The 25,970-nt window shown below is 52.8% G+C and overlaps 1 protein-coding gene across 1 annotated transcript in view; it reads right to left on the bottom strand.

The window, feature by feature from the left end:
* Window positions 1-25,970, bottom strand: part of Arhgef17 (Rho guanine nucleotide exchange factor 17) — a 57,971-nt gene that overhangs the window by 31,398 nt on the left and 603 nt on the right. Inside the window, exon 2 of the mRNA XM_015503051.2 lies at window positions 23,383-25,965. Coding sequence (XP_015358537.1) covers window positions 23,383-25,965 — 2,583 coding nt within the window. The remainder of the gene's footprint in view (window positions 1-23,382; window positions 25,966-25,970) is intronic.

A 25,970-nucleotide genomic window follows, 5' to 3' on the forward strand; every position in this document is an offset into this window, starting at 1 on the left:
TTTAAAAAAAAAAAAAAAAAAAAAAAAAAAAAAAAGAAAAGAAAAGAAATCCAGATCTTCTGTGTCCAGTGTGAGGGGCCAGATTGTCCTACCCTTGTCAGTCTGTGTGTGTGTGTAGGGGGAAGACAGGGACAACTTTGGGGAGCCAATGAAGCCTAGGGTGGGAATTGCTAAATCTGGCAACCCTAATTTAGAGGATCCCAGGAAATGCACCCCCCCACCACATTTCTGCCCTCATACTGGTCTGTCCCGTATATTCACCTTGGTTCAGAACCTCTGGGTGACACGGCCTCCAGGAGCCCTCTCCTCCAAGCTCTAAAAATTACTTCATTAAAAGGTCTAAGCCTTGCTCAGCAACAAACACCACACAGGGAATCAGGATCCATATGGTATGGGCCTAGCACCACCACCTCTGGCTGAGAATATCCTTCCCTCAGACTCAGTTTCCTCTCCTGAAAAGTGGGAAAACACCTTCTGCTCAGTAGGTGCTCTGGAAAAGAAGGCCCTCTCCCTTGCCTTCACTCAGGCCTAGCATGCAGGGAGGCTGGCGAGGGGTCGTGGGAACGGAAGTTTCTAAGGTCTGTTTCCAGCCCCTCCTGTTCCCTCCCTCCCTCAGACCCAGGCACACAGGGTGGGGGAGCTTCATTTGTGTGCATTGTTGGGTGAAATGGGGTGTCCTGCCTCTGGGGCGGAAGATGACTCACTGGGCCCTGAGCCAGGCACCCTGGGAAAGGCCAGGCCAGCCTCGGGCCAGAGCCCCAGGGAGCCGAGCAGCAGGGAGTAGGGGCACATGGCCTGCCTGAGTTGTTGATAAATCCTGGGGGCTCTCGGAGACTGCAGCCAAAAGAGGCCTCATTCCCACTTTGCACAGGCCAGAAATTCTTCCCCTCAAGCCACCAAAGGTCCAGGGAAGCTTCAGGTGGAGTGAGCTTCCACCAGCCTGCTTCTCCGCGCTCCCAGCCCCTACACAGCCAGGCTGGTCTCTTTGCTGCCCGACGCCAGGCTCACCCCCACCTTGGCACCTTTGCAGGCTGTTCCCCTGCCTGGGCTGCCTCCTTGCTCCTGGCCCCATCTGAATCCCATCTGAGTTTGATGCTCTGCCTCTTCTAGGAAGCCTCTTGAACCCTCTGCCCTCCCTACCTTAACCTCAGTGACTGTCCCCACCACAGACCAGGGTAGCAGCCAGACACCCTGGGACAGCTCCCTAATCAACATTCTTTTTGACATACTTCAGACCCACAGTGTGTCAGCCTTGCACTCAGCAGGCTGCCTGGGGCACAGGGGGACACATGATGAAGTCTGTGAGTTCTAAAAGGGAGGGGGCCTAGAACAGAGCCCAGCCTTAGACGGTGCTCAGCACACAGTGAATTTGTGGATGAATGAAAGCAAGTGCCAGTAGAATCAAAGTGCCCAGCAAGTCTACCATGTCCATGTTCAACCCTCCCCTAATGAAGAGGCAGAGAAGGGGCCATTCCTTCCCACAGGACACATGGGCACAGAGACCCAGAGAGGAAAGTGTCTCATGACCCCAGGGCAGCAGGCAGTCAGCTGAGCCAGAAATGGGCCTCTGGGGCTCCACTACAACTTATCCAAGGGAGTCCAACCAGCTGGGATGCACTGTGGCCTTACCTTCCCTACAACAATCCTGTTCCAGGACCCAGGGGACACACCTGAAAAGGAATAAGTTCTATCCTTCAGTCAGTGACTCTAGCCCTGGACCGATGACCCTAATCCAACCCAGAGCCCAGAAAAGTCCCCTTCTATCATATTAAACCAGCCTGGGGTAGTCTCAATGCTCAGGGCCAGTGACCAGGCCCTGCTCAAAGATGTCTCCACCCAGCCTGCTGTCACTGAGCCTGGGCTACACTGGCAGAAGTGGTCTCTGCCTCTGGTTGATCAGTGGGAGCTGGGGCTTCAAGGCCTTACTGTACTTTACCCATAACTGGTGACCAGCCCTAATTCCTGGACAGTCACTCCTGAGTGTGTGTGCACATGTGAGTGTACACATGCACACACCGTAGACAACATGATTCACAATTCAAGGTCAGCTCAAAACCAAGGTTTCACCCTCCCAAAGGCCGCCCACCACCTCCAGCAAGGCACCTGACAGCTTGACAGCCCCTCCTTTTCTGAGCTTCTGGAGCTGCAGCCCTAAAACCTCAGAGTCCCTGTAGTTTTGCTGTTGTGATTGTTGACAATAAGTGGCCCAGTCACCCAGCATCTTAAAATTCACAACACTTTCAGGACATAATCCCATGAGACCCCCAGTAACTCTGGGGAGAAACCAAGGCTCAGTGACGAGTCATAACTTGCTCAGGTTCTCAGGAGTAAGCAGTGGAATCCCAGCCGTGCCACTGACTGGCGGGGATTGTGGGGTAAATCACTTAACCTAGCTAAGCCTGAGGACAGAAAGAGAGCAGAAGCCTAAAAATAGTAGCTGCATCTATTGAGGGATTCCTCAGCCTGCTTACTAAGCGCTTTACAGGTGTTTATTTTAACCTCAAAATAAGCTCCTGGGTGGGTCCTATCATTACCCTGCTCTGTGAGGAGGGTAAAGAGGCAGGAAAGGTAAGTACCTTGCTCAAGGTCAAGCAGAAAGAATTCCTGCCCCCAGGAGACCTCAGGTGGAATAGGGGTCAGGATGGCCACATCTATCCACAGTGCCAGGAGGGGGGCTTGCAGTCAGGAGCAACCCTGAGTGTCCAGGCTGCCAGGCTGCCATCATAGGGAGTCTGCCCTTGGCCTCTTCCAACATCCAACCATGGGGAGGGCCAGCAAGTCATGGCATTTACAGGAATCTTCAAAATGCCATGGGGAAGGGTTAGGTGTAACATCCAATGTCAGATCCAAGAAGCATGCTTATTGCACTGAGTGTCATTTAAAAACACCCCCCCACCCCCAGAAAGCCTGGAAGAAAATACACCAGAACATTTAACAATGAACAGGGAATCTGGAATAAGGAATATAAAGCCAGAGACCACTTTCCATTGATGGCTGGCAGGCCTCCAGGAAGTCCACATCTGTGCCTCAGTCTCCTCACCTATAAAGTAGGGAATGTTTTGGGCTTACTTAGCACAGTGCCTGGAACACAAGAAGTGCGAAATAAATACTGGCTGCTACAAATAGGATTGTGTTATGTTAGTAGTAAGATTCTTTCTTCGTGGTACTAGGGATTGAGCACAGGGAAACTTGACCACTGAGCTAAGTCCCACATCCTTTTTTATTTTGGGTCTCACTAAATAGCTCACCTCAAACTTGTTATTTCCCTGTCTCAGCCTCTGGGATCGCTGGATTACAGATGTATGCCACTGCCCCCAGCTGTTACAAGATTCTAAGATTCTCTTAGAAGCAGACTATCTCAGGGGTTGCCTAGACTAGTCCCCTCCAAGGACTGGCATGGCCGGCAACCCTTGCTTGTATACCCCAGAGTTGAAAAGCTCGCCTCCTTCAATGGTCCCGTGGGAGCTCTTTCCACTCTGGGAAGTCTGCTTGGGAGAAGCCCAAGCTGGGCTGGACACCCCCCCCACCCCCCCCACCCCCGTCTCTGGGAGGCCTTAGCATTGGATGACAATGACCTTGCACAGGATCTTCCTCCACCTCCCATTCTGAAATACTTTGGTCTCAGACTCTCCTATGGGATGATTCACCAGATGAGAGATGGGAGTGGCTTTTTGGGTGGCTTTAGTCTGGAGCCCAGGTGACCCCCTCCCTCCCTCCCACTCTCCTTCCCTCCCACTCTCCTTCCCTCCCACTCTCCACGATAACAGAGTAGCCTTTGCTGACAGTACTTTCCATTTTCTCCTTTGGAAAACAAATGAGAAACCGGCTGGGTCTGCCCTACTCCCCACCCCACCCCCAACTCTCCAGTCCCCCAGGGGTGGGAGGCACTCTCAGCCTCCTCTCCTGGACAACAGGCCTGGTAGAGAACCCCAGAGGAGGGGCCCAGTGAGCTGGCTGTTGCCATGGCAATGGCAGTCCTGGAATTTGACCACTGGGGCCTAGGAGTGGGGGTGGGGAGTTGGTACAGGCCATGCTGGGGGCAGAAAGGAAGGTCCAGAGGCCCAGGAAAGCCAAAGAGCAAGGCAGGGTAGGGGTCCAGGGCCCTCCATGGTCTCAGATTTCCCATCTGTAAATGGGGAAGAGGCATGGACCTCAAGATCTCCCTTTCTAGTAGCTAACTGACTGGGAGGCAGCTAAGGCTGGATAGGGAACCCATGGGACAAGGACTCACCTGAAGTCAGGCAAATCCAGGGCATTGCCATAACTAGATTGTGGGGAGTGGTGTGTCCTCTCTGGCATCCCCAAGGAGAGGACAAGGGTGCCTGCTTATGTGTACCCCAGAATGGCAATGACTGGCTAGGTCCACAGTCCTGAGATGGCAGGTGATGTACCCATTCCCTGTAACCTCTAGCACTCTTGGATCCAGGGGGCTGGCAGAGGGCCTGCCCCACGCACCTGCTGAGCCAAGCTGCAGTGGGTATTTTAAAGGCACCTGCCCCTCTTCACCTTCCTGCCTGCCCACTCCACGAACATAGTGAATTCAGCAGTTAACTCTCCATTTACTTTGGTCAAGCCTGATCCACATGGCTAGATCCACAACCATCTTCTGTGCCCCCAACTCTGGGACAGCTCCTTCTTCACAGTCAGCCCTGAGATCAGGGTGATGTCCAGAGCCCCTTCCAACTATGATACCAGAGGCCCAGAGAGGAGATGGGACTTGCCCAAAATTACGCAACACAAACGAAGAGTTTGGGGACTCTGTACCACCAGCCTGGGCCCCCATCTCCAAATGCCACCAAGTTCTTCTGACACCACCCCAGCTCCTTCTCCTCATTTCTCTGCCACTAACCCTCAGAAGCCACAGCCTCACTCCCTTCTGCTGACCTTCACACCCATGTCAGAAAGATACTACAGTTGTGACCAAGGTGCTCCTCTGCTTAAAACACCAGCCATTTGGGAAAACAAACAAACAAACAAAAAAACAGAGTTGGAGCCATAATTCACACTACAACCCAGGATAAATTCCAAATAGATGCAAAATTTAAATGTAAAACAACATAAAATACCAGAGGAAAAACACGGCAGCATTGCTTTATGGCCTTAGGCAGGGGAAAGGCTTTCTGATCATGACTCCAAACCCAGGAGCCATAAAATAACAGCTTGATAAATCAGATCACATAAAAACGAAACATACATCGCAAAAACATACCATAAACAAAGTCAAAAAGTCAAGTGACAAATCAGGAAAACATGTGCGGTTCATAACCTGGACAAAGAATTAATGTCCCTAAGATTTAAAGGGCTCCTAGAAAAAGATGAAACAAAAAGGCAACAACCAAAAAAAAAAAAAAATAGAAGATCAGAACCATGCACAGGAAAGGACACTCTAGATTACTCAGCATGAGATAAATGCAAATTAAAATGCACAGAGATATCCTTTCGCACTTCTCAGACTGGGATCTGAATATCCAAAGGTCTGAACTGTGAGGTTGTGGGGAAACCTCTCTTGCACCAAAATGCAAAGTATACACATCCTATGTCTCATCAATTCCACTCCTAAGGAGTGACCCTTGTAGAAAGTGACAGATGCGTGAAACACTTGGTCACTGCAGCACTGTTCGCAACAGCAAGACACTGCAAGTAACCCAGATTTCCTTTCTATGTGGTTCCATACAGCTGGTAATGACACAGTGGTACATCATGTAGTACAATAAAGAACATGGATCCTTCAAAATACTGAGGAGGCGAGATCTGCATGTGATTATTAAGTGTAAAGAGCAAGGGCATAGTGCACAATGTGCTGTCACCTGTGCATAAGGTAGTGGACAGACAATGTACTTGCTAGTATTTTAGACAGGATTCACTAAAACCTGGAAACCTTGCTTCCTGGCAGGGACACAGGCCATAACAAGCAGCTGGGTGAGAAGGATACTTTTTACCCTTTTTTATTCTTCTGAATCACAGGAATATGTTACCTATTCAAAATATTGATACCCAGATTGAATGTTTAAAACAATCTTGTCCCTGCTTCCCACCCAATCTTGTGTCTCAGTCGTGAGCAGCCTTTGCACCCCTCATTGTTGTTCTCCCACCTGCATGGGGACCCCTGAGCTCCCCTCACATTAGGGCATCTCTGCCTTATGCCTGATCACCCCCTGCTGTCCATGGCATTGTCCTGTGTTCCCAGCCTACACATAGGATCAGGTCTGAGGGCAGTTCCTGCTGAATGCAGGTCACATGGAAGAATGGGGTGCTGCTGGGGATGTAGCTCAGTGGTAGAGTGCTTGCCTGGCCTGTGCCAAACACTGGGTTCAACCCCCAGTACTGCAAAAATAAACAAACAAATGGGGTGCTGCCCTGGGACTGAGAACCGTGCCTTTGTCTTTGCCATCTCCCTTCCATTTTCTCACTGGTCTCCTCTTGGACAGTTCCAGTCTCACCCGAGATGTGTCTCCAAGAAGCCTTCCTCTCTTTGCAAGCAGAGAGAGGCCTGGCTCTGGCCCCTTCTGCAGAAAACTGTCCATTTCTTTCTTCAGGCCAAACTCCCGGGCCCAGCTTAAATTAAGCCCCCTTAGGACCGGCTGATCAGAGCTTAGAGTGAGTTCCCAGGCTAGATGAAGGCCCTGAGGTCAGAATTTACTGAGTGACCTTGCCCTTCTCTGGGTCCTCATCTGTACAACAAGGAGCACAGACAGGCTGATCCAGAGTTCATAAAAACAACTTTACAAGCCGGGCGTGGTGGTGCACCCTGTAATTCCAGCATCTCGAAGGCTGAGACAGGATGATGGTGAGTTCAAAGCCAGCCTCAGCAACAGTGAGGCCCTAAGCAACTCAGTGAGACCCTGTCTCTAAATTAAAAAATACAAAATAGGGCTGGGGGTGTGGCTCAGTGGTTGAGTGGCCCTGAGTCCCAACCCTGGTACCCACACCCCAAAAAAGACAACTTTACAGTGGGGTGAGGATGTGTGCCAGTGGAGATCACTGCACAGTTGCTCAGCTCCTTTCCTATGTGGCCTTGGAGGAAATTTCAGGAACTCCCTTAGGTCATGCCACTACCAAAGATGACTCTCTGGGCCACTGTCAGTGACCCTGTCTAACCCTGTCCCCATCCCCTAGCCCTTCCTCAGCCAGGCTAAATCACCACTCGCCTTCCCCTTCCAACTTGGTTTATGACTTCCTACTGATCCCCAGTGGCTTATGGTCCAGCCCAGCTGCCACAGACATTATCACATTAAATCCTCAGAGCAACCCTATCATAGGTGCTGCTATCATTATCCCCATTTTATAGGTGCATACACTGAGCCATGGGTGGGGGCTAAGTGCTCACAGTCACATAGTGAAGAGGAAGGGCAAGATTTGAACCTAAGCCATCTGGCTCCAGTCAGTTCTGACCCAGCTGAGTACAGGATCAAGTCCAAGCACTTAGACTAACTCCTCTCTCAGTGACCTCACCTTGCCTACCAGAGGGAGTCACATTTCCCCACTTGTAACCTGCTCCGGCTGCATCATGTTCAGGCCTCGGTAGATCAGCCTGCCCACTCCATTACGCCCCTAGACCGCCAGTATTTTTATTCTGTGCAACAGCTTTCATTCTACTTTTAAAGAAGTGGGGCCCAGACTTTATAGCAGGCCAGGAAGAAACATTCCTGAGGCTGACAAAGGGTGGTCCTGCTTGCCTCAGGGCTCAGGCTTCCTCCTGCAAATGCTTGTTCCCATTCTTCCTTTCACTCCCAACTCTGGGGAAATCCTTCCCGATTCTAAACGAAATCACCTCACCATAGAGGAGCCAGGATTCCTGGGCTTCTAGACAATGTGCCACCACCTGTCGCTGGTCATGACTGAGCTGGGTCTAAGACAGGGTATGTGTTCTGGGAACATGGTTGGCTGCCAACTCCTACCTCCTTGGAGGGCCTTCGCTTTCCAGGTGGCAGTCATGGTCAGAGGGTCTTCCACTGCCCAACAGTTGTCCTCCTGGTCAGGAGAGCCCAGGTCAGTTCCAGAGGCCCTGGGTGGGGGTATCGCCTGTTCAAAGGAACCTCGAGAACAGGGAGGTGCTCCATTACTCTAGCTCCCCTGGAGACTTGGCCCCTCAGAGTTCTCCTGGCCCAGGGTGCTTGGCTGGCCACACTTCTGAGCCTGCAGAGACCCTGAAGGGTAGACCTGCCTGCTCTGTACACCTCCCATGGGGCTTTGCTCGGCCCTCAACAGGTATTTTCTGAGTCCTGGGGGATTCCATGGGAGTACGTTGGGGAGACATGGTTGGGGACATGGTTGACAGACACACCCCCACTCTCACAGAACAATGAGGCTGGCCAATCTTCCTGTTCTGTCAAGATTCCACTAAAGAAAGGGTTCCATTATTTTTGAAAGCTTTTAAAATTACTGTCCCAGGATCAAGTCCAGATATCCAGGCCTTGCCTTCAAGACTCCCTGGGGCCTACAACTCTCCAGAACCGGGAGCTCTCACAGGACCCAGCATGCACCAGGGCTTCTCCATCACAGGCCTTCACAGCCTTCTCTGGTCAGAAGGTGCCAGCTTCCTCTAGGCTGTCAAGACCCCACTGGTCCTTCAAGGGTCCAGCCACTGCCCCAAGTTGGTCTCCCTTGCCCTCACCCTCCATGGCCTCCTGTGACCCTGGTTCTCAGATGGGTTCCCTGGGGCAGAAGCCCCTTCTTGTTCATCTTTAAACACCTGCTAACCCTACACCTCCAGGAATCAATGGGCTGCAATGGCACCAAATGTCAGAGGTTCCCCTGGGTACCCCAGACCCACCCCTAAAGCTCATCCCAGAGGTAACTGCCCAGGACCAATTAGGAAAGCGTCTGTGCAGCCAGCACTCAATCCGCTAATGACAAACACCCTGTCCTCAAATTGGGGGGTTTCCCATGGGATGAGGTCCTGCTGCCAGGAAGGGATGGGTTGAAACCCTCTCTGTGGTCTGGTGTCTGCTGCCCAGCCCAGCCCCTTGTCAGGAACTCAAGAGGTTTCTAGCACAAGGACAAACTACTCTGTTCACATCTCCAAGATGGATGGTGCCTATTTACACTAGTTCAGTTGACATCTGGTGGTCCCCATCTACTCCAACTTTGCTGCCACCAAAGCCTGCTCCAGGGAAGGTCTGAAGGGCTGAAGGCTGGCTCCTCACTTGTAGCACCTGCACAGATGTTTTTGTAGGTACAGAAATCTGCTGGGAACTAAACAAGGGTGGGGGGAGAGTATGCACATATGCACCCTTATATGTTGGGCACCTCAGCTTTACCCATGTGGAGGGGGTCTGGGGTCCTGCCGACTTGCCCCACGGTGTGCTCTCCAGCCTGCAGACTGCTGGGGCTCTTCTCTGCACCTCCAACCCCAAGCACAGGGCTCAACACTGCCTTCCCCAGCATCCACAGCCCAGGCTGGCCACATAGAAAGTGGCCTGATGACTGAGAGGATGGGGCTACAGTGCTGTCTGGGGCCCAAGAGTTAAACTTGTGGGACAGGGCTCAGGGCTAGGGGCCCAGAGGGAGATAGGGCAGGAGGCTGGGGGTGGGGGAGCCAGCCTGGGATGGCTGTGGGTCTGGGCCTCTCTGGGCTCTTTGTCCAAATATGGAAGGTTTTTTTGTCTCCATTTGAGTCACGCCGGCCATGGCCCAAGAGATCTGCTTTCCAGATACTGCAGGCAGGACTGCGCCAGCACCAGCACTGCCAGGACTGCACCCCCCACCAACACTCTGGCCCATTTCAGCACCTTCCCAACCTCTGGTGGAGAGATGTCTCCGCCAGCAGGGAGCCCAGCACCACTAAAGCTGCTCTCCAGCACCAAGAGAACTGTTCCTGGGCCCCCCAAAGCAGGAAACATTCATTCTTTCTCCCAGCTTGTCACCTCTCACTCTCCAAGAGCCCTGCAATGTAGTAAAGCCATTCAACTATTATTTCCTGAGCAACTACTATGTGCTAGTTCCAACCTATGTGTTAGTTCTTAGGGTCTGGACCATAGGCTGTGAATCCATTGGAATCATCGTGTCTCCTCCTGTGCCACCACTCTAGGTAGTCCTGAGGGCCAGGAGCCTGAGTAATGCTCATGGACTCTGGAGCCAGACTGTTCAGGGCAGAACTCCGGCTCCACCACTCACTTAGCTAACTGAACCTGCATGCTACTACTTCACAGCACCGAGCTCCTCACCTGTGATGCAGGGATGATAGGACCTCTCTCGGGTTGTTGTGAGGGTTGAATGAGTTAATGGCAGTTAAGTGCTCAGACCTGCTCCTGGCCCTCAGGAAGGCTTTATACTGATGTGACAATCCACCCCTTGGCCAGAGCCCACAGTCAGGTACTGTGGGCCTCACCTTTGAAGGTTCTTCACCAGTTTCCTCCCTGATCCCTCTGCATTAGACAAAATCTACTCCTCCTGTCTTGGAGGGAGGCCAGACAGACTTCAAATACACCTCTTTTCTTGGACTCCAAGACCTGGGCCAGGAACCTCACCCTCTCTGGGCCTCAGTGACTGCTCCCATCCTGCCTCTAATCCTTACTAACTCAGGACAGGACCCTTTGTCCATGGGCTAGTTTCCACCCCAGGGCAGAGCCAACAGGGCTGGGTATGGGTGGCAGGGGAGCTCCCAGCAGCTCTAGGGCAGTTGCGGCTCTTCCCCTGCTTCCCCAACATTATTTTTAAATAAAGGTGTATTGAAGCCCCACTGTGTGCCAGGAACAGGAGGGCTTGGCATGGGTGGGGCCTCCTGACCAGAATTAAGCACTGGGTCTCAGAATGACCTGGGGCCCCTACCCACACCTCTGTACCCCCAGAACCTTTAAAGTGTGTTCCCCACTGAGCAAAGCAGAGCTGCACTAGCTTTATGTCCTGGGGCTGAGGTGGTTTTTGACACCTGGGCTGGGAGGCCAAAGGGACACAGTCCTACATAGGGGCCTCTCTGGAAGGGCTATCCCTGGCCAGGGCCCGCAGTCTGGCTCTGTGGAGGAGGCAGGGAGATAGAGGACCAGAAGAGACAGACGAGGACACAAGATCAAGGGGCAAGAGTAGGACAAGGCACAGAGGAGGGGAGGAAAGAAGAAAGCAAGGAGTTCCCACCGAGAGAAAGGCCTGGTGTGAGAAGAAACAAGCAGGAGTCCAAGAGGATATAGGTGGCCCTTGCCCAGGTGATGAGGCAGGGCGAAAGGGAATTAGCCAGGCCACCTTCCCCCTTCTCCTCCTCTTCCTCCTCGTCCTCCTCCAGCTTTGAGGCCAGGCCTAAACTATTTTTAGCTGGGTCTGAATTTAGCCATTCCCTCGGAAATTCCTCACCCGCCCCAGGCAACGCCCCCGCTGGCCTTGGGGAGAAGCCTGGAAGTGGCTGGTTGGGGCAGGAGAGCAGAGGAGGGAGGGGACAGCGAAGACCTAGCAGGTTCTTAGGCATCTGATGAGGAAACTGAGGCTCGGATCAGACCCCAAATCTGAGTTGCTCCTCTCCCGATGGCCTCCTCCCTGCTTTACTCCAGGAATCCCCGCAGGGCAACAGGGCCACAGCCCAGCACTGACCTTGGGTGTCTACTGAACAAACACAAGGGTCGGACCTCAGGACCCACTGTGCATGCTGTTAGCAAGGCTGCCTGCTGTCCAGCCTACTAGTCCCTCCATCCCCAACTCCTGGGAGCCTGTGTGTTCCAGAACCACATCCGAAACTCTCAGCTCACGGATGGGGAAGCCGAGGCAGAGACTTGTGTTGGGTCAGTCAGCATGCCAACGCGGCGGGCTCTTCCCTCCCCACACACTCCCTACGTCAGGTCTCTCCTAGAAGGGCCTACTGGGGGTGCAGCATAGAACTTGGCTGTTCCCTGTGGGCCCCCTCGAGAGGCAGGGTGCTTCTGCCCAAGAGGGGAAACTGGAATTGGACAAAGGGCACACTGCACTCAGAGGCAGGGGCACGACTCAGACCCTCACCCTTTCAGAATGCAGAGGAACATTCTGCCCAGGCGCAGGAGCATGACTTAGACCCTGCATCCTGTTCTACTGCCCCATTCTCTTAAATAAGGGACAGGACACCCCCACCTCAGCTACTGATAGGGCTCCCCAGATTTTTTTTAATGTTTTTTTTTTAGTTGTAGATGGACAAGAGACATTTATTTATTTATTTATTTATTTATTTATTTGGTGCTGAGGATGAACCCAGTGCGTCACACATGCCAGGCAAGAGCTCTACCACTGAGCCACAAACCCAGCCCCTCCCCAGATTTTTTAAAAAAAAAAATTTTTTTAAGTTGTAGCTGGACACAATACTTTTATTTATTTATTTATTTTTATGTGGTACTGAGGATCGAACCCAGGGCCTCACATGTGCCAGGCAAGCGCTCTACCGCTGAACTACAACTCCAGCCCAGGGCTCCCCAGATTTTTTTTTTAAACAAATTATTTCATTAACTCTTTTTTTTTTAAGAGAGAGAGAGAGAATTTTAATATTTATTTTTTAGTTTTCGGCGGACACAACATCTTTGTTTGTATGTGGTGCTGAGGATTGAACCCGGGCCACACGCATGCCAGGCAAGCGCGCTACCGCTCCCCAGCCCCTCCCCAGATTTTTACCTTCAAATTGCCTCCTTTTCTGGCCACCTCTACATCACCTGTTCCCCTAAGTCAGGCTTCTGACCACCTTGCTCTTTCCAGTCACCACATACCAAAGGATGGTTTTTAATGTGCAAAGCTGCTGCGTTCCTCCTCAGCTCTTGGGCCTCTGCGGCTCCCACTGCCCAGGCTGGCTGTTTAACTGAGATCTTTGACCTGGCTCCTGCATACACAGCCTCTCTGTGTGCTCTGGTCTCACTAAGACCTCCCTGCCCTCTTGGCCTCTAACACATACAGTGGCTTCCCTTTCCTGCCCTAGCTCAGACCAATTCCCTCAAATGCCAGATGAACCACAAGAACTCTGTGGCCCCCTCTACACAGGGTCCAAGTGTGGGGCTGGAGCAAAGTGCATGGGGATGGTTTCTGGATCCGGTCCACTACTGCAGGCCCTTGAAAGACTGTTTGTTCCCTTGGTTGGGCCTTAGTTTCCCTATCTTAATACCTCAGGGGTGAGGGATGGTTCGTATACATGGTTAGTGTCTGGGGTCTTTCCAGGTGGAGCATCCTGGCATTTAAGGCCTCGACCCTCCTCTTCTTCTTTCTTCTAGGCCTGGGTTGCCTAGAGGCTGATGTCTCACTCCAAAACCCACCCCAGGGGGATAGGGACAGATGGAGGGGGACAATGAGAAATTAGGAGGGATACCTTAGTGACACGAGTAGCCAAGAAAGATGGAGTCGGCAGGACTCCCATTGGTGGGAGGGCCCCATCCCATTCCTCCACCCCTTCCCTTCCACATCTGTTCCTTAACCTCCAATGCCCTGTCCTGGGAAAGGACTGAGTGTTTGTCCAGGGGTGGGGGAGTGGGGTCTCAGCAGTCCCAGGAGGCCCGGCTGTGGGGCTGGCTGGCAGCCAGAGCATGGCCTCTTTCCCTCCTGCTCCACAGCACTGGAGAAGCAGGGCCTGTTCACCCCCTGGGAACCAATAAACAGGAAACAGACACCAACCTTGCACTTGCTCCCTCCAGTGACCCCTCCCAAACTCAAAGGCCCCCTCTCCTTCCATTGTCTAGGACCTGCCTCTCCTAATCCCAGAATCTTAGGACAAAGGGTGTCAGAACCAAGAAGTAACAATCTCAAAAGCACGAATAAAAAATGAAGCTAAGAGATCTTGCCTCTTGGAAAAGAACTCAGAATCCTTCATCTTAAACCATCGGATGCTAGACTTTTTTTTTTTTTTTTGGTACTGAGGATTGAACTCAGGGGTACTCAACCACTGAGCTATATCCCCAGCCCTTTTTTATTTTATTTAGAGACAAGGTCTCACTAAGTTGCTTAGTGCCTCACTGTTGCTGAGGCTGGCTTTGAATTCACGATCCTCCTGCCTCAGACTCTTGAGCCTCTGGGATTACAGGCGTGTTCCACCACATCCAGCGGATGTTAGACTCTTAAGGGTGTTAATCAAAAACACATACTAGCTGGGCATGATGGCACAAACCTGCAATTCCAGCTACCTTGATTGAGAGGCTGAGGCCAACCTGGGCAACTTAATGAGACCCTATCTCAAAAAATAAATAAATAGGGCTGGGGATGTGGCTCAAGTGGTAGCGCACCTCGCCTGGCATGCGTGCGGCCCAGGTTCGATCCTCAGCACCACATACAAACAACCATGTTGTGTCCGCCAAAAACTGAAAAAATAAATATTAAAATCCTCTCTCTCTCTCTCAAAATAAATAAATAAATAAATAAAATAAAATCTATACAACAATGGTAATGGTTTGAATAAAATAAATAAATAAATAAATAAATAAATAAAAATAAAAATGAAGAAAAGCACACACTATGTGGCCACATTTCTGAGAGCTGTCCTAGACTCAGGGTCCTGGGCTGAGGGCTCCACAAGCATTCTTTTTGTCTTCATAATAACTCCTTGTATCCCCACTTTACAGAGCAGGAAACTGAGGATCAGAACTGAGGTCCAATGACTTGTAAAATATTACCCAGCAAGAGTCAAAGATTTTGGTCTACCAGACACACAGGCTCTGACTGCCTGCTAAAGAGGGGCTTGGGGCCCAGAAAAGGAAGAAGAAAGACTGAGCCCCAGCTCCTAGGGCCTGGGGCTTTGACTCAGAGAGGACTTTGGCTCTCTTCTGCCTCTAATTGGGATGAGACATCCCAAACAAGCCCTAGGTTGGGGCTGGAGGTAACAAAAGCAGAGGGAGCCAGAGAGAGGAGGACAGTGGGTGTGTGGTCCTGTTTCCTGGTCCCCCTCCTTCTTTACCACCTCTGAAGGCCCAGGCTACTGAACCACCAACCCTACCTAGGAGTAGCCTCCAATTTAGGGCTTTGTCCTCTGCTTCATGGCTGGAAGAAGCTGAGACTCTTCGAATCACATCATAGCATGTCAGTCATGAGGGGAGGAACTGATATTTCTTGGGCATTTACTATGTGCCAAGCCCTCTTGACACGATTTCACTTAATTCTAAGGAGAATTTTTTGTGGAGTGAGGAGATACTGACCCCATTTTACAGACTCAGGGGAATCTATAAGTGCTTATCCTAGGTCTTCCACATGTTGCCTCTTTGGAAGCCTCTTGACCTTTCAGACATGAAGGGACCTGACAGGTCCTCTGCACAGATAGCACGAGGGTCACCGATCCCCAACATGGAGCTCTAGCGCTTAGGGATAGGGAACTCCTCTCCATCTGCCCAGAGGGGCCAGCTCTGCCTTTAGGTAAGATAGCCTGGCAAAGATGTGACTTCTGCCCCCTCCCTAGGCCCCTGCTTCCCTCAATACTCCAATCAACTGCCCTTCTCAGGAACTGTGTCATCCCAATGTCTAGTCAGCATACCTCGGGGCACCCACCTTTGGAAGCCAGGCCCCTCCCCAAGGGACCCACTGGCATTTCTGCCCCTGTCCCACTGGCCTGGGCTTCCTTCAGGCCTCACCCACTTCATGGTTAGAGGACCCTTGAGGACAGTTCCTGGCAAGCAAGAATGGTGTCCAAGTTTTCCCTGTGTGGCCCCACTGGCCATCAAGGAGCTCAATGATTGACTACTAAATTAATAAATGATGAAGGAACACATAATGAAATGACACAGGATGAGTGCAGTGGACCTGCCCTGGGAGCAGCTCCTACAGGGGGCTCTGGATCTTAGAAGTCAACAGTCCTGTACCTTGTCTACCTGTGTTGTAGGCAAAACAAAGAGTTCCCCAAAGATTTCCATGTCCTCATCCCTTGAACCTGTGAATATGTTACTTTGCACGGCAAAAGGGACTTTGCAGATGTCATTAAGGATCATGGATTATCCAGGTAGGCTCAATGTAATCACAAGGGTCCTTAAGAAGAGAGAGACATGCTGGGTTTGGCGGCACATGCCTGTAATCCCAGTGACTTGGGAGGCTGTGGTAAGAGGACCGCAAATTTGACTTAGCTACACCCTGTCTCAAAACTTTAAAAGAGCCAGGGATGTAGGTCAGTGGTAGAGTTCGCCTGGGTTCAAGCTCCAGTACCAAAATAATAAGAACAACAGCAGCAACAACCAACCAACTAAACAAACAAACAACAAAAAAGAAAGGCAAGAAGATTATAGATTAGAAGATGCCATGTCTCTGAAGTGCAGTGAGTCGCTAAAGGAGCAACAGGACGCTATATACCTCCATGGGCAGCCTGGACCTCTGGAGTCAGCTCATGACCTCCTCATCTCAGGAGCCCTCTGCACCCCGGCACATGGGAAGGTTTTAGAGCCCACTGACTTCCCAAATCCCTCCAAAAATAAACCAGGAGAAGTTTGAACATCCCTTGTGCAGCAGCAATACCACTTCTGGGGACAGGCCTCAGTGAGCACTGGGGCCTGACACCAGTGTGAGGAAGGACTGTCCCGGGCAGGGGAGGGGAAGAGCACTCGGAGCAGCTCCTCAGGGGCCTCGGGCCCAGCCTGCCAGCATGAAGGTCAGCAAGTGGAGGGCCCACTCAGGACAGCTGCTGCCTCCCCAGCAGCTCTGAGGACAAGGAGGGGTATGAGCTCTGAGAGGGGTCAGGACATAGTCTGGGCCTCACAGCTGGGGAATGGTGAGGCTAGGCTGGATCTCATGTTTCCTGACTCCTATGAGTGAACCCATAGCTACTGGGGGCTGGCTGGGGCTCTAGGCCCCTGTACATCATAGTTTGAAGCTCACTTACTGAGCAGAGCCCAGCCATCTGGCACTTTCCCTCTGCCTCTGTCTCCCTGTGGCTATAAAGTGGAGGGAGGATGTGGGGGATCAACTCCCATGGGGGGGGATATCAGCTCCAATAGGCTCCTGCTTCCCAGGGGACCCAGGGTCCCAACTTCAGGGCCTGCCAGCAAGGCGCCAGGCTGCCTGGGCACATTTCCCAATAAGTGTGCCAAGGCTGCGAGTTTTTCTGGGAAACATGGGCTGCCCTGTCCCCTGCCCTGCCATCACCGTCTCTGCCAACTTCGGTTAGTGGGGCCAATGCAAGGCCTGGGAGTCAGGACACCTGGGGCCAGAGCTCACTCATGAGCCACAGGGAGGGCTTTGGGCAAACCTCTGCCAGCTCTGAGCCTGCTTTGCTTTTTTTTAATGGACTGAATCCAGGACCACTTTACCACTGAGCTACATTCCCAGTCCTTTTTTTTTTTCCTTTTTTTATTTATTTTTCTTTTAGTTGTACATGCATAGTATGCCTTTATTGTATTTGTTTATTTTTATGTGGTGCTAAGGATCAAACCCAGTGCCTCACGTGTGCGAGGCAAGTGCTCTGCCACTGAGCCCCAGCCCCAGCCCTAGTGCCCCTAGCCCTTTTTATTTTGAGACAGAGTCTCACTAAGTTGCTAAGGCTGGCCTCAAACCAGCCATCCTCCTGCCTTTAACCTTCCAAGTCTCTGGGACTATAAGCATGTTCCTAGAGCCAGGCAGTGCCGGAAGGGACAGGGCTGCCTTGGGTTGCATGAGCTCCCTGTCCCAGGGGACACAAAAGCTGGAGGTAGATGGGGCATGGTGGCTACAGAGGAGACAGAGAGGGATATGGCACTGTCACCAGCTTTACTGGGGCTCTGTGGTGGTTCCACTCTCTTAGCATTTCAGCCAAGTCAATACAGCCCTGTGGGGTATGGCTAGCGCATCCTGCGGTCCCAGTCCACTCTAGGGGCTTTGTCATCCCTCTCCTCATCCTAAAGGACCTCACACACACTGCTTAGCTACAGAAGCAGTAGTAGTTTTATGTTCACCTTGATAGCTGGGGACCTTGGCCCTTCAAAGCCCTCTGGGCCGCTGGGTATGGTGGCATACACCACTCAGGAGGCTGAGGCAAGAGGAATGTAAATTCAAGGCTAGCCTCAGCAACTCAGTAGACCCCCAGCAATTTAGCAAGACCCTGTCTCAAAGAAAAACTAAAAGCCGATACAGTGGTGCATGCCTGTAATCCCAGAGGCTCAGGAGTCTGAAGCAGGAGGATCATGAATTCAAAGCCAGCCTCAGCAATTTGGCAAGGCCCTAAGCAACTTAGCGAGACCCTGTCTCAAAATTAAAAAAAAAATAATAATAATAATAATAATAAAGGGCTGGGGATGTAGCTCAGTGGTAAAGCACTTTTGGGTTCAATTCCTGGTACACTACTACTACTACTACTAATAATAATAATAATAATAATATAAAAAAACCAAAAAGCTGAAGTTGGAGCTTAGTGAAAAAGCAACCCTGGGTTCAATCCCTGTAACAAAAACAATCAAACGAAAAACAAAGCCCTCTGGAATACAGCAGAAATTCACTACCCAACACCTATGCCTGGCCAAGCCACCACCATCTTTTACCCATATTACTCCAGTGACCTCAACTGGCCTTACTGCTTTGGCCCTGAGCCCTGCAGTCTACCCACACACAGCAGCAGAGCACACCTGTTCATGCCTTGGCCAACTACTCAGGTCCCGTTCCACCTAGGACCCTCCAACAATGCCTGCCCCTCTCACTTTCAGTAGAAGCCAGCAGATGTGAAGTCCTCCTACTACCCGATGGCTCTTCCCCGCCTGGCCCACCCTACCCTCCTTTACTACTCTGACCTTGGATCTCCTACTGCTCTGCTCCATCCACACCATACTCCAGTCTGTTCCTCAAACATTTCAGGGCCTTTGCACTTGCTGTCCCTCTTTGTCACAATGCTCTTCCTCCAGATGCTCACCTGACTTGCTCCCTCACTTCCTCTAGGCCTCTGCTCAGATGTCACCTCCTCAGAATTGGCCTTTCTAGACCCCTCAATCTAAAACAGCACCCCACCGGGTCATTCTCAACTCCTTAATCCTGCTGTATTTTTCTCCCTAGCTCCTTCTGCTCCCTGACACATAGTGTCAGTTTCATAGATAGGTGTCCTCACTAGTCTGGAAGCTTTGGGAACTGCTGCTGTATATATCCACAGACCTGGAAGAGTGCCTGCTGGTCTAGGTGCTCAGTATTTGTTGGGCGGATGACGGCATTACTCTATCAAGGACTGCCCAAGTCTCTGGAACAAACTTTTACTGCACATAACCTGCCTGGTTCTTTCCCACTCCTCTGCTGAAGCTGTGCCCTCCTCCAAAAGTCCCTCCCTCTCTCCCAGATTTCAAGGCCAATCTCAGGCAAAGCCTCCTCTAAGAAGCCTCCTCTGCCAGGCTAACATCCTAAGCCCTGTCCAGACTGCTTCTAGATTCTAAACTCACTGTCTCAGCTCTCAGGCGTCTCCACCCCACTGCTGCAGCATGTGCAGCCAGAGAGATCACAGATGGGAGAGAGGAAAGCAGAAGGGGCAAGTCCCTATGCTGGGGAGAGGGGGCTGAGGACAGGATTAGCAGCAGCCTCCCAAACCCAGCTGGTCCCAGAAACAGAGGGGCTGGAAAATGTCATGCTCAACTCTCTGGTCCATCCCCCAACCCTTCCCTGCTGGGTGGACTCATTCCTGGACAGCACTCCCCACAACAGCCCAGGACATTGGGAAAGAATGGGGGTGATAGAGAATAAACAGGAAAAGGACAGCCCTTCTGCCTGTCCTCCCCCATCCCAACCTCCTCCTGCTGGGTGACAAGATATTTAATTATAGATATTTGGTACTGCTCAGAATTCCAAATGTCCTAATGGCTTCATCCCCTCCCGCCCAGAACCAGTTTCCATGGAAAAATCACAGCAAAGAGTCAAAGAGGGGAAGGAGAGAACCCCCACCACCAACAACAACTGTGGGTTCCCTGCCAAGGGGGAGCCAGAGAGACAAAGGCAATTGGAAGAGCTGCAGCCCAGGCCTCCGAGGGCAGGGAGCTGGCTGGGTGAGCTGGGGGTGGGGGGAGATGTTTGCTGGGGGAGGCAGGAACAAGGCCAGGATTCTGGTGCTTGAGTCCAGCTCTGCCTGGCCTTGCTATGTGACCTTGGGCCCAGCATCTTCCCTTTCTGGGTCTCAAAGTTCTTACCTGCACCCCAGGCTCTGAATTAAGTAACCAATATGAAAGTGTTTAGGCTGTTGGGGATGTATAGGTGATGTCCCCAACTATCCCTGAGCCCCTTCTCAGATGGCAGGCCAATTTCACCAAGAAACAGTCTCTTTACCTTAAGATACTGGTATGCTAAGATTCAGGGTGACTCCAACAGCCTCTGAGTCTAAGGCAACACTATAAGATGACCAAGCTTTCACACTAGAATGAAATAGCAGTGTCTGTCATATAGTAGGCATTTAATAAAAATGCTGGCCATTGTCACTGCCATTCCAATATGTCGAAGTTCCGTGGGTTCATCCATCTGTGATTCTGAAACAAGCCGCTTCCTGTTTCTGGGCTAGAGACGTCTCATGTGTCAATGAGACACCAAGTACCTGAGTGCAGAAATGGACTACATGACTCCAAGTCTGGGGTAGGGGAAGCCTTGGTGCCAAGGGTGGCTGATCAGCTAGCTATTTTAGACCCAAGTGGAAGAAACCAAGAGAGTGGGAGAGGTTGAGCAGGGAGGCCCAAACAGCAACTTGCAAGCAAGTGTTCAGACTAGATGCCATGAGCTGCCCCCTATTCTGTGGTCCTAGATCCCTTACAGCAACTGCAGAGAACTGTCTCTCTATTCCCTCCAGCCATGCCTCTTCCACCCTTGAGGCTCAGTCCTTCTTCCAGGGCCTCCAAGACCACACAGTCTAACCTCCCACTGTACAGATGGGAAAACTGAGACACAAAGAAGACTGTACAGGTCCAAAGTGAGTCAGAGGCTGGGCCAGGTCTGGGTCTGAGCCTCCTGCCTCCTAGCAAGGGGGCAGCACCGCACCAAGGGTGACTATGGGTCTGGGCCCGGAGGCACCTGAGTGTGAGAACTTTCTGATAGTTTGAGGTCATGCCCAGGGTCCTCTTGGTCCCCACATTCTCTCCTATCAGTCCTGGTTGGGTTCACATTGGTTTCTGCCCCATAAGCAAGTAGTGACAGCTCCTCTCATCTCTTCTTATTCTGGAGCCCATACCATGCCATCTGTACCCACAGAGCAGGGAGTGGGACTAGAGCCCCAGACCCTAGACAAGGGAACACTATCTCCTGAAGGAAGACCAACAGGAGGTGGTGGACAGCTGCTGCCCATTTTCATGGAGCCAGAAGGAAGGGGACAGCAGGATGGATTCAGACTAGCAGATGGGAGAACTTACAGGCTTTATGAGGAGATGGGGAACTCAGGCATGGTGAATGTCTTCTGAGCCTAGGTCACACTGAGACCTGTGCTCAGTAACCAGTGGAGAAACAGGGAGGAGGGACAAGCTTCACTGAGAAGCAGACGGGGCAGGGGAGCCTGTTTTTCCCTCCCTCCTGCTCCTAGGCATGAAATGATGAAACCACTCACTCACCTGCCAGGCAGTGACCATTAATCCCATTATACAGAAGGGGAAAACAAGGCACGGAGACAGCATGTGACAGATTCTAAGCCACACAGAGATCTGCAGCTGAGGCAGCTCCAACTCTGCTCTTCTAATTATACACTCACCAGTTCTTTCCCCTAAAGGGTAAGAGGGGACATGAAATGGGGCCTGGAAGAGTGGGAGGACTGGAGAGGCCAAGGGCTTGGAGGCCACAGAAAGTCTGCTGTCAGGGCAGGGAGAAGTCTGTATGGCAGCTCCCCCACCTCAGAGTGCCTCAGTGCGTGGGGGAGGCCAAGGGAGGTGGGCAGGAGCAGTTCTGCGAAAACTCCCACCCCCTCCCTGATCTCAATGCCTCCCCTCAGGATCACTCCCACCGCATACAGGCTCCCTGAGTCCCTTGGTTTACTCCTGCCCTCTCCCCGGCATAGCTCAGGATCCCAGAGGAGAGCATTACATGGGAAAGGAAGCTGGGGAAGGGGGACAGTACCCACAGCAGGAGCTGCCCCTGCTCTGACTTCCCTTCCCCCATCTTCCAAAAACAAAACTGGTAGTAGAGTGTAGGGCACCTGAGCTCCCCTAACAGGGCCTCAGAAGGAAGGACAGGTCCAAATCTCCCTCCCTCCTCCCATGGTGCTTGCTGACTCCACTGTGGCCTCCGTGAGGAACAGCAGAGCCAGGACCAGGGGGAAATGGAGCTGAGGAGAGAGAAACAAAGGGAACTGGAGTTCAGAGGGGCCGTGAGAGCGCTGGGAATGGGAGTGACCAAATTAGTCCAGGGTTTAGGGTTTCCAGGCTTCTCACAGTCAGGAACACAGTGAGAGCAAGGGCAGCGATTGACATAACCCCTGACCACCCCTGAGCTTAGTCCAGAAACCAAGTGCCTTGACTCTAGCCTCCAGTCTAGATGCCAGGACATGTGCAACTGTGAACCAATCTGAACCCACAGCCCCACCCCCAGAGATGGCTAAAGCCAGAAGGTAGAAGTGGGGGCCTCAAGGAGAGTGAGACCCCTAGGCCTGGGTCCTGGGGTGGGGTCATATTTCAAAATCACCAGAAAAGGGGTATGGTGGAGAACAGAAGCAAGCAGTCAGGATGGGAGACCAGGGCCCCAAACTGACCCATGGAGGCAGCCCTGCCTCTGGGGGCCAGGACTAATCCAGACCTCTCTAAAGGCCCTTGCTGCCTAGCCTCCCTGCCTCCACCCTTCCCCAGCAGCCTCCATCTGGAAGCTCCTCTAATTGAAGAGGGAGGCTCTGGCAGAACTCAGGCCCCGAGAATGCTCCAACTCAAACCCACAGACTTCCTCCAATCTGCACAGTACTAACTAGATGAAAACACAGGCACCATCTTGTCCACATCCCTCCTGACCCAATTTTACAGATGGGGAGGTTAAGACCTAAGAAAGGCCAATGTCACACAACTAGGAATGAGCTGGGGCTAGAACCCTGAGTCCCTTCCACTACTCCACAGAGTAAGGCCTTAACTTCCCAATTCTCCCAGGCTCAGGAACAGACATTCTGACCCATCACAGGAAAGCCACAAAAGGAAAGGAAAACACATGCTAACTGTGGACCCCTGAGCCCAAACATCCAAGGGGAAGCCTTGCTGCCAACAGCTGAGCAACAAACCTCAGAGACAGAACTGATGTGTGCAGGATGTTGCCACCCTCACACACTCAGTGCATTCACAACAAAGACCCACATGGGAGTCTTGAAAGCCAGTCCCAGAGACACATGCAAAGGACTTGATAAGAACCTTTTGTCATCACTAGCACACCTTGGAGCAGCAGAGAACCTTCAGCATTAGCGCCAGCAGAAGCTGAGGCCTCCTTAGGGTCTGAGCAGACAGGAGCCTCTGTTACTAACACTCTTAATACTGCCAGGGCACTTCCAGGTCCAGTTAAGCGCCCTTGGACTTGGGCATCTGTCCAGTAAGTATATGCAAAAGGCTCCTGACAGGTTAGTGCCCACGGGGCCCCACTCAAAGGCCCCCATAAAGGACTTACCACCTGTGGCTTGCCGCAGAACTTGCTGGCTGGGGCAGGCTCATCTGGAGCTTGAACCACCTCAGAGGGCTTGGCCTCCACAGAGGGTGGTGCAATGGGAGTCAAGGGCAGGTCCACAGGAGCTGGAGCCGGGCCCTCACCAGAGTGGAGGGTCAGCATATACTGCTTGGTGACATCTTCAAGGGATGGAGCCTGCAATGTGGGGTGGGCTCGGGCAGGGAAGGCCACAGGCTCCAGAACAGCTACAGGGGGGCCAACAGAAGTCAGAGGCTTAGGCACCACAATAGGTGTGAAGGTGGCGGGCACGCTGGCATGGCGAACATGTTTGGAGGAAGGCCGAGCCTGAGTTAGGCTATCAATCTGGTCCTGATTTCCTTCCTCTCTCCGAAGCTCCTGGTGACTGCTCCGGGCTGGGCGCTTCTTGGAGCCTCGGCGGCTAAGCCGAGGGGATAGAACATCAGTCAGCTTGGGGTCAAGGTAGAAGCTGTGGTGGGCAGTGGAGGAGGCAGGCGGGGCCTCTGGTAGTGCCCGCTCAGACTGTGCCCGGCCCCTGGCAGGACCAGGGTCTTCTGGCTCTGCCCGCTGCTCTGCAAGAATAGGCTCACTGCTGGATGGAGGCAATGCAGGCTCAACTTCTCGGATGGGTTCCCCTCCAGGGCCCTCAAATCCAGGCCCAGCCAGCTCCCCACGACGGCTAGGGTCACTCAGAGATTTCTTCTTGGGGGCTTTGCCAGCAACCCTCTCTTCCCCCACACGTCCCAAAGCACCAGGCCCCTGAACAATGCTCTGAATGACCTCCTGATAACCCTTGCTCTCTTCACTGACCACTGACCAGTCACTGTGGCCACTGGTCAAGCCCTCATCCACAGCTGGGGTCACTGGAAGCCCTGTCTTAGAGCTTAGTGAGCCCAGGAGATTGCTGTCCACAGAGAACCCAGAGGGGTCTTCAGAGGTGGCAGTCCGATGGCGCTGTGGAATTGGGTCACTCAGGGACCTGTAGGCCTCACTTGCCTCCCCATTGCTCAGTTCAGTCCCACCAGGGCCTGAAGGTGGGACTTTGCGTCTCCTGCGGAGGGCACCTGGTGTGGGAGGGGTGTCAGTGGACACCAGGGCCCACCCACCCAGATTGTCTTCAGTCCCAGGGTCATAGTGGTTTGTTTGGGTTGAGGATGAAGAAAGAGGTCTCCACACTCCAGTAGTACCCAGGCTGCAAAAGGCTGCCCCAGGAGGCTCAGGATCTGTCCCAATGCCCTCATCTGTCAGGTTGGACTCTGGGCCAGACAGCTCCTCCTGGGACCGCTGCCCTTGGGTCAGATTCCCTGCCCAGTCAGGGCTTCTGTGGGGAACATCACTTCCATCATCCTGCTGGGCACCCATACGCTGGATCTTCTCAAAAACTTGACGGGCCTCCTGCACATACTGATCCTGGACCACAAGTGGCAATGGGTCCTCCTCAGCACCAGAGCCTGCCAACAGGAGCTCAGAGGAGCTGGGTTTCAGGGCACTGGTACGGGTCAGGCGGCGGGCCATAGGCTTCTCAGAGCAGGTAAAGGACTTAGCCCTCCGAAGGGTGGCAGTCAAGTCCTTGAGTGTGGGGCGGGTGCCAGGTGATGCTGGAGTATGGGAGGGCGTGGGCTCAAGTTGCTCCACCGGGCCACCTGCTGATGGTGAGTCTCTGCCATCTAGGAGGTTGTTCCCAGGGCCAACACTGGGCTTTCGGACCCTTAGCTCTGAAAGGTCTGAGCGCAGGAAGCTGAGCAGTGTCAGAGTCTCTGAGGCAATATCTGGATTGGACAGGGACTTCCTCTGCCGGCTCTTATCCAACTCCAATCCTCCATCCCTCAACATTCTGGTGGTGCCCACAGGCCCCTTGCTACGAGTTCGAACTTGGGGCCGCAGGAGCCCTTCCCCGGCTCCAAAGCTAGGGGAGCGGTACACGCCCCAGTTTCCAGAACTCCGGCCAGACCACAAGTCATCGTCCTTGAGGGTCTCTGTGCTAGAATAGCGGCTACTACCGCGGGAGCCCGCGGGGCTGGCCAGGTACGCTGGAAAGCTCACCTTGGCCACACGAAAAGCTCCTCCCACAGTGTCCGACATAGGCCGCAAGCCTTCCTGGGCACCTGAGACGCAAGACTGTGAGCTAATATCCCACTCCCGGGATGCCTCTTCACTAGGGACTCTTGGCGATGTAGGAGGTTCAGGACTCCTGACTCCCCCTGAGTCCATGTTGCCCAGATTTAACCCATCACTGTCGGGCCGGACGTCTTGATCCAGCAGGGAGCTTGAAGGCCTGAGCCCCGGTCTCCCTCTACGGCGGTGGCCGCCCTCACCGTCTTGGTCCTCGTCACTGGCGGAGAAGTGTCCGCCATGGTAGGCCGGACTCTGAGCCCCAGGCTGCGGCGGCTGGCCCTCCTCTTCCTCCTCGCTGGAGCTGGCAGCCCGGCTGCGGCTGACAGGATAGGAGGAGGCGATGGAGGAGGAGGAGGAGCAGGAGGCCCGGGCCCCGGCCTGCGGTTGAGAGAAGCTATGCCAAGAATGTAAACCATCCGCCGGACGCTGAGCCCGCTCCTGTAGCTGTTGCTGCTGTC

The sequence above is a fragment of the Marmota marmota genome, unplaced genomic scaffold (genome assembly GCF_001458135.2).
Source record: "Marmota marmota marmota unplaced genomic scaffold, marMar, whole genome shotgun sequence".
In the NCBI taxonomy this organism is placed as follows: Eukaryota; Metazoa; Chordata; class Mammalia; order Rodentia; family Sciuridae; genus Marmota; species Marmota marmota.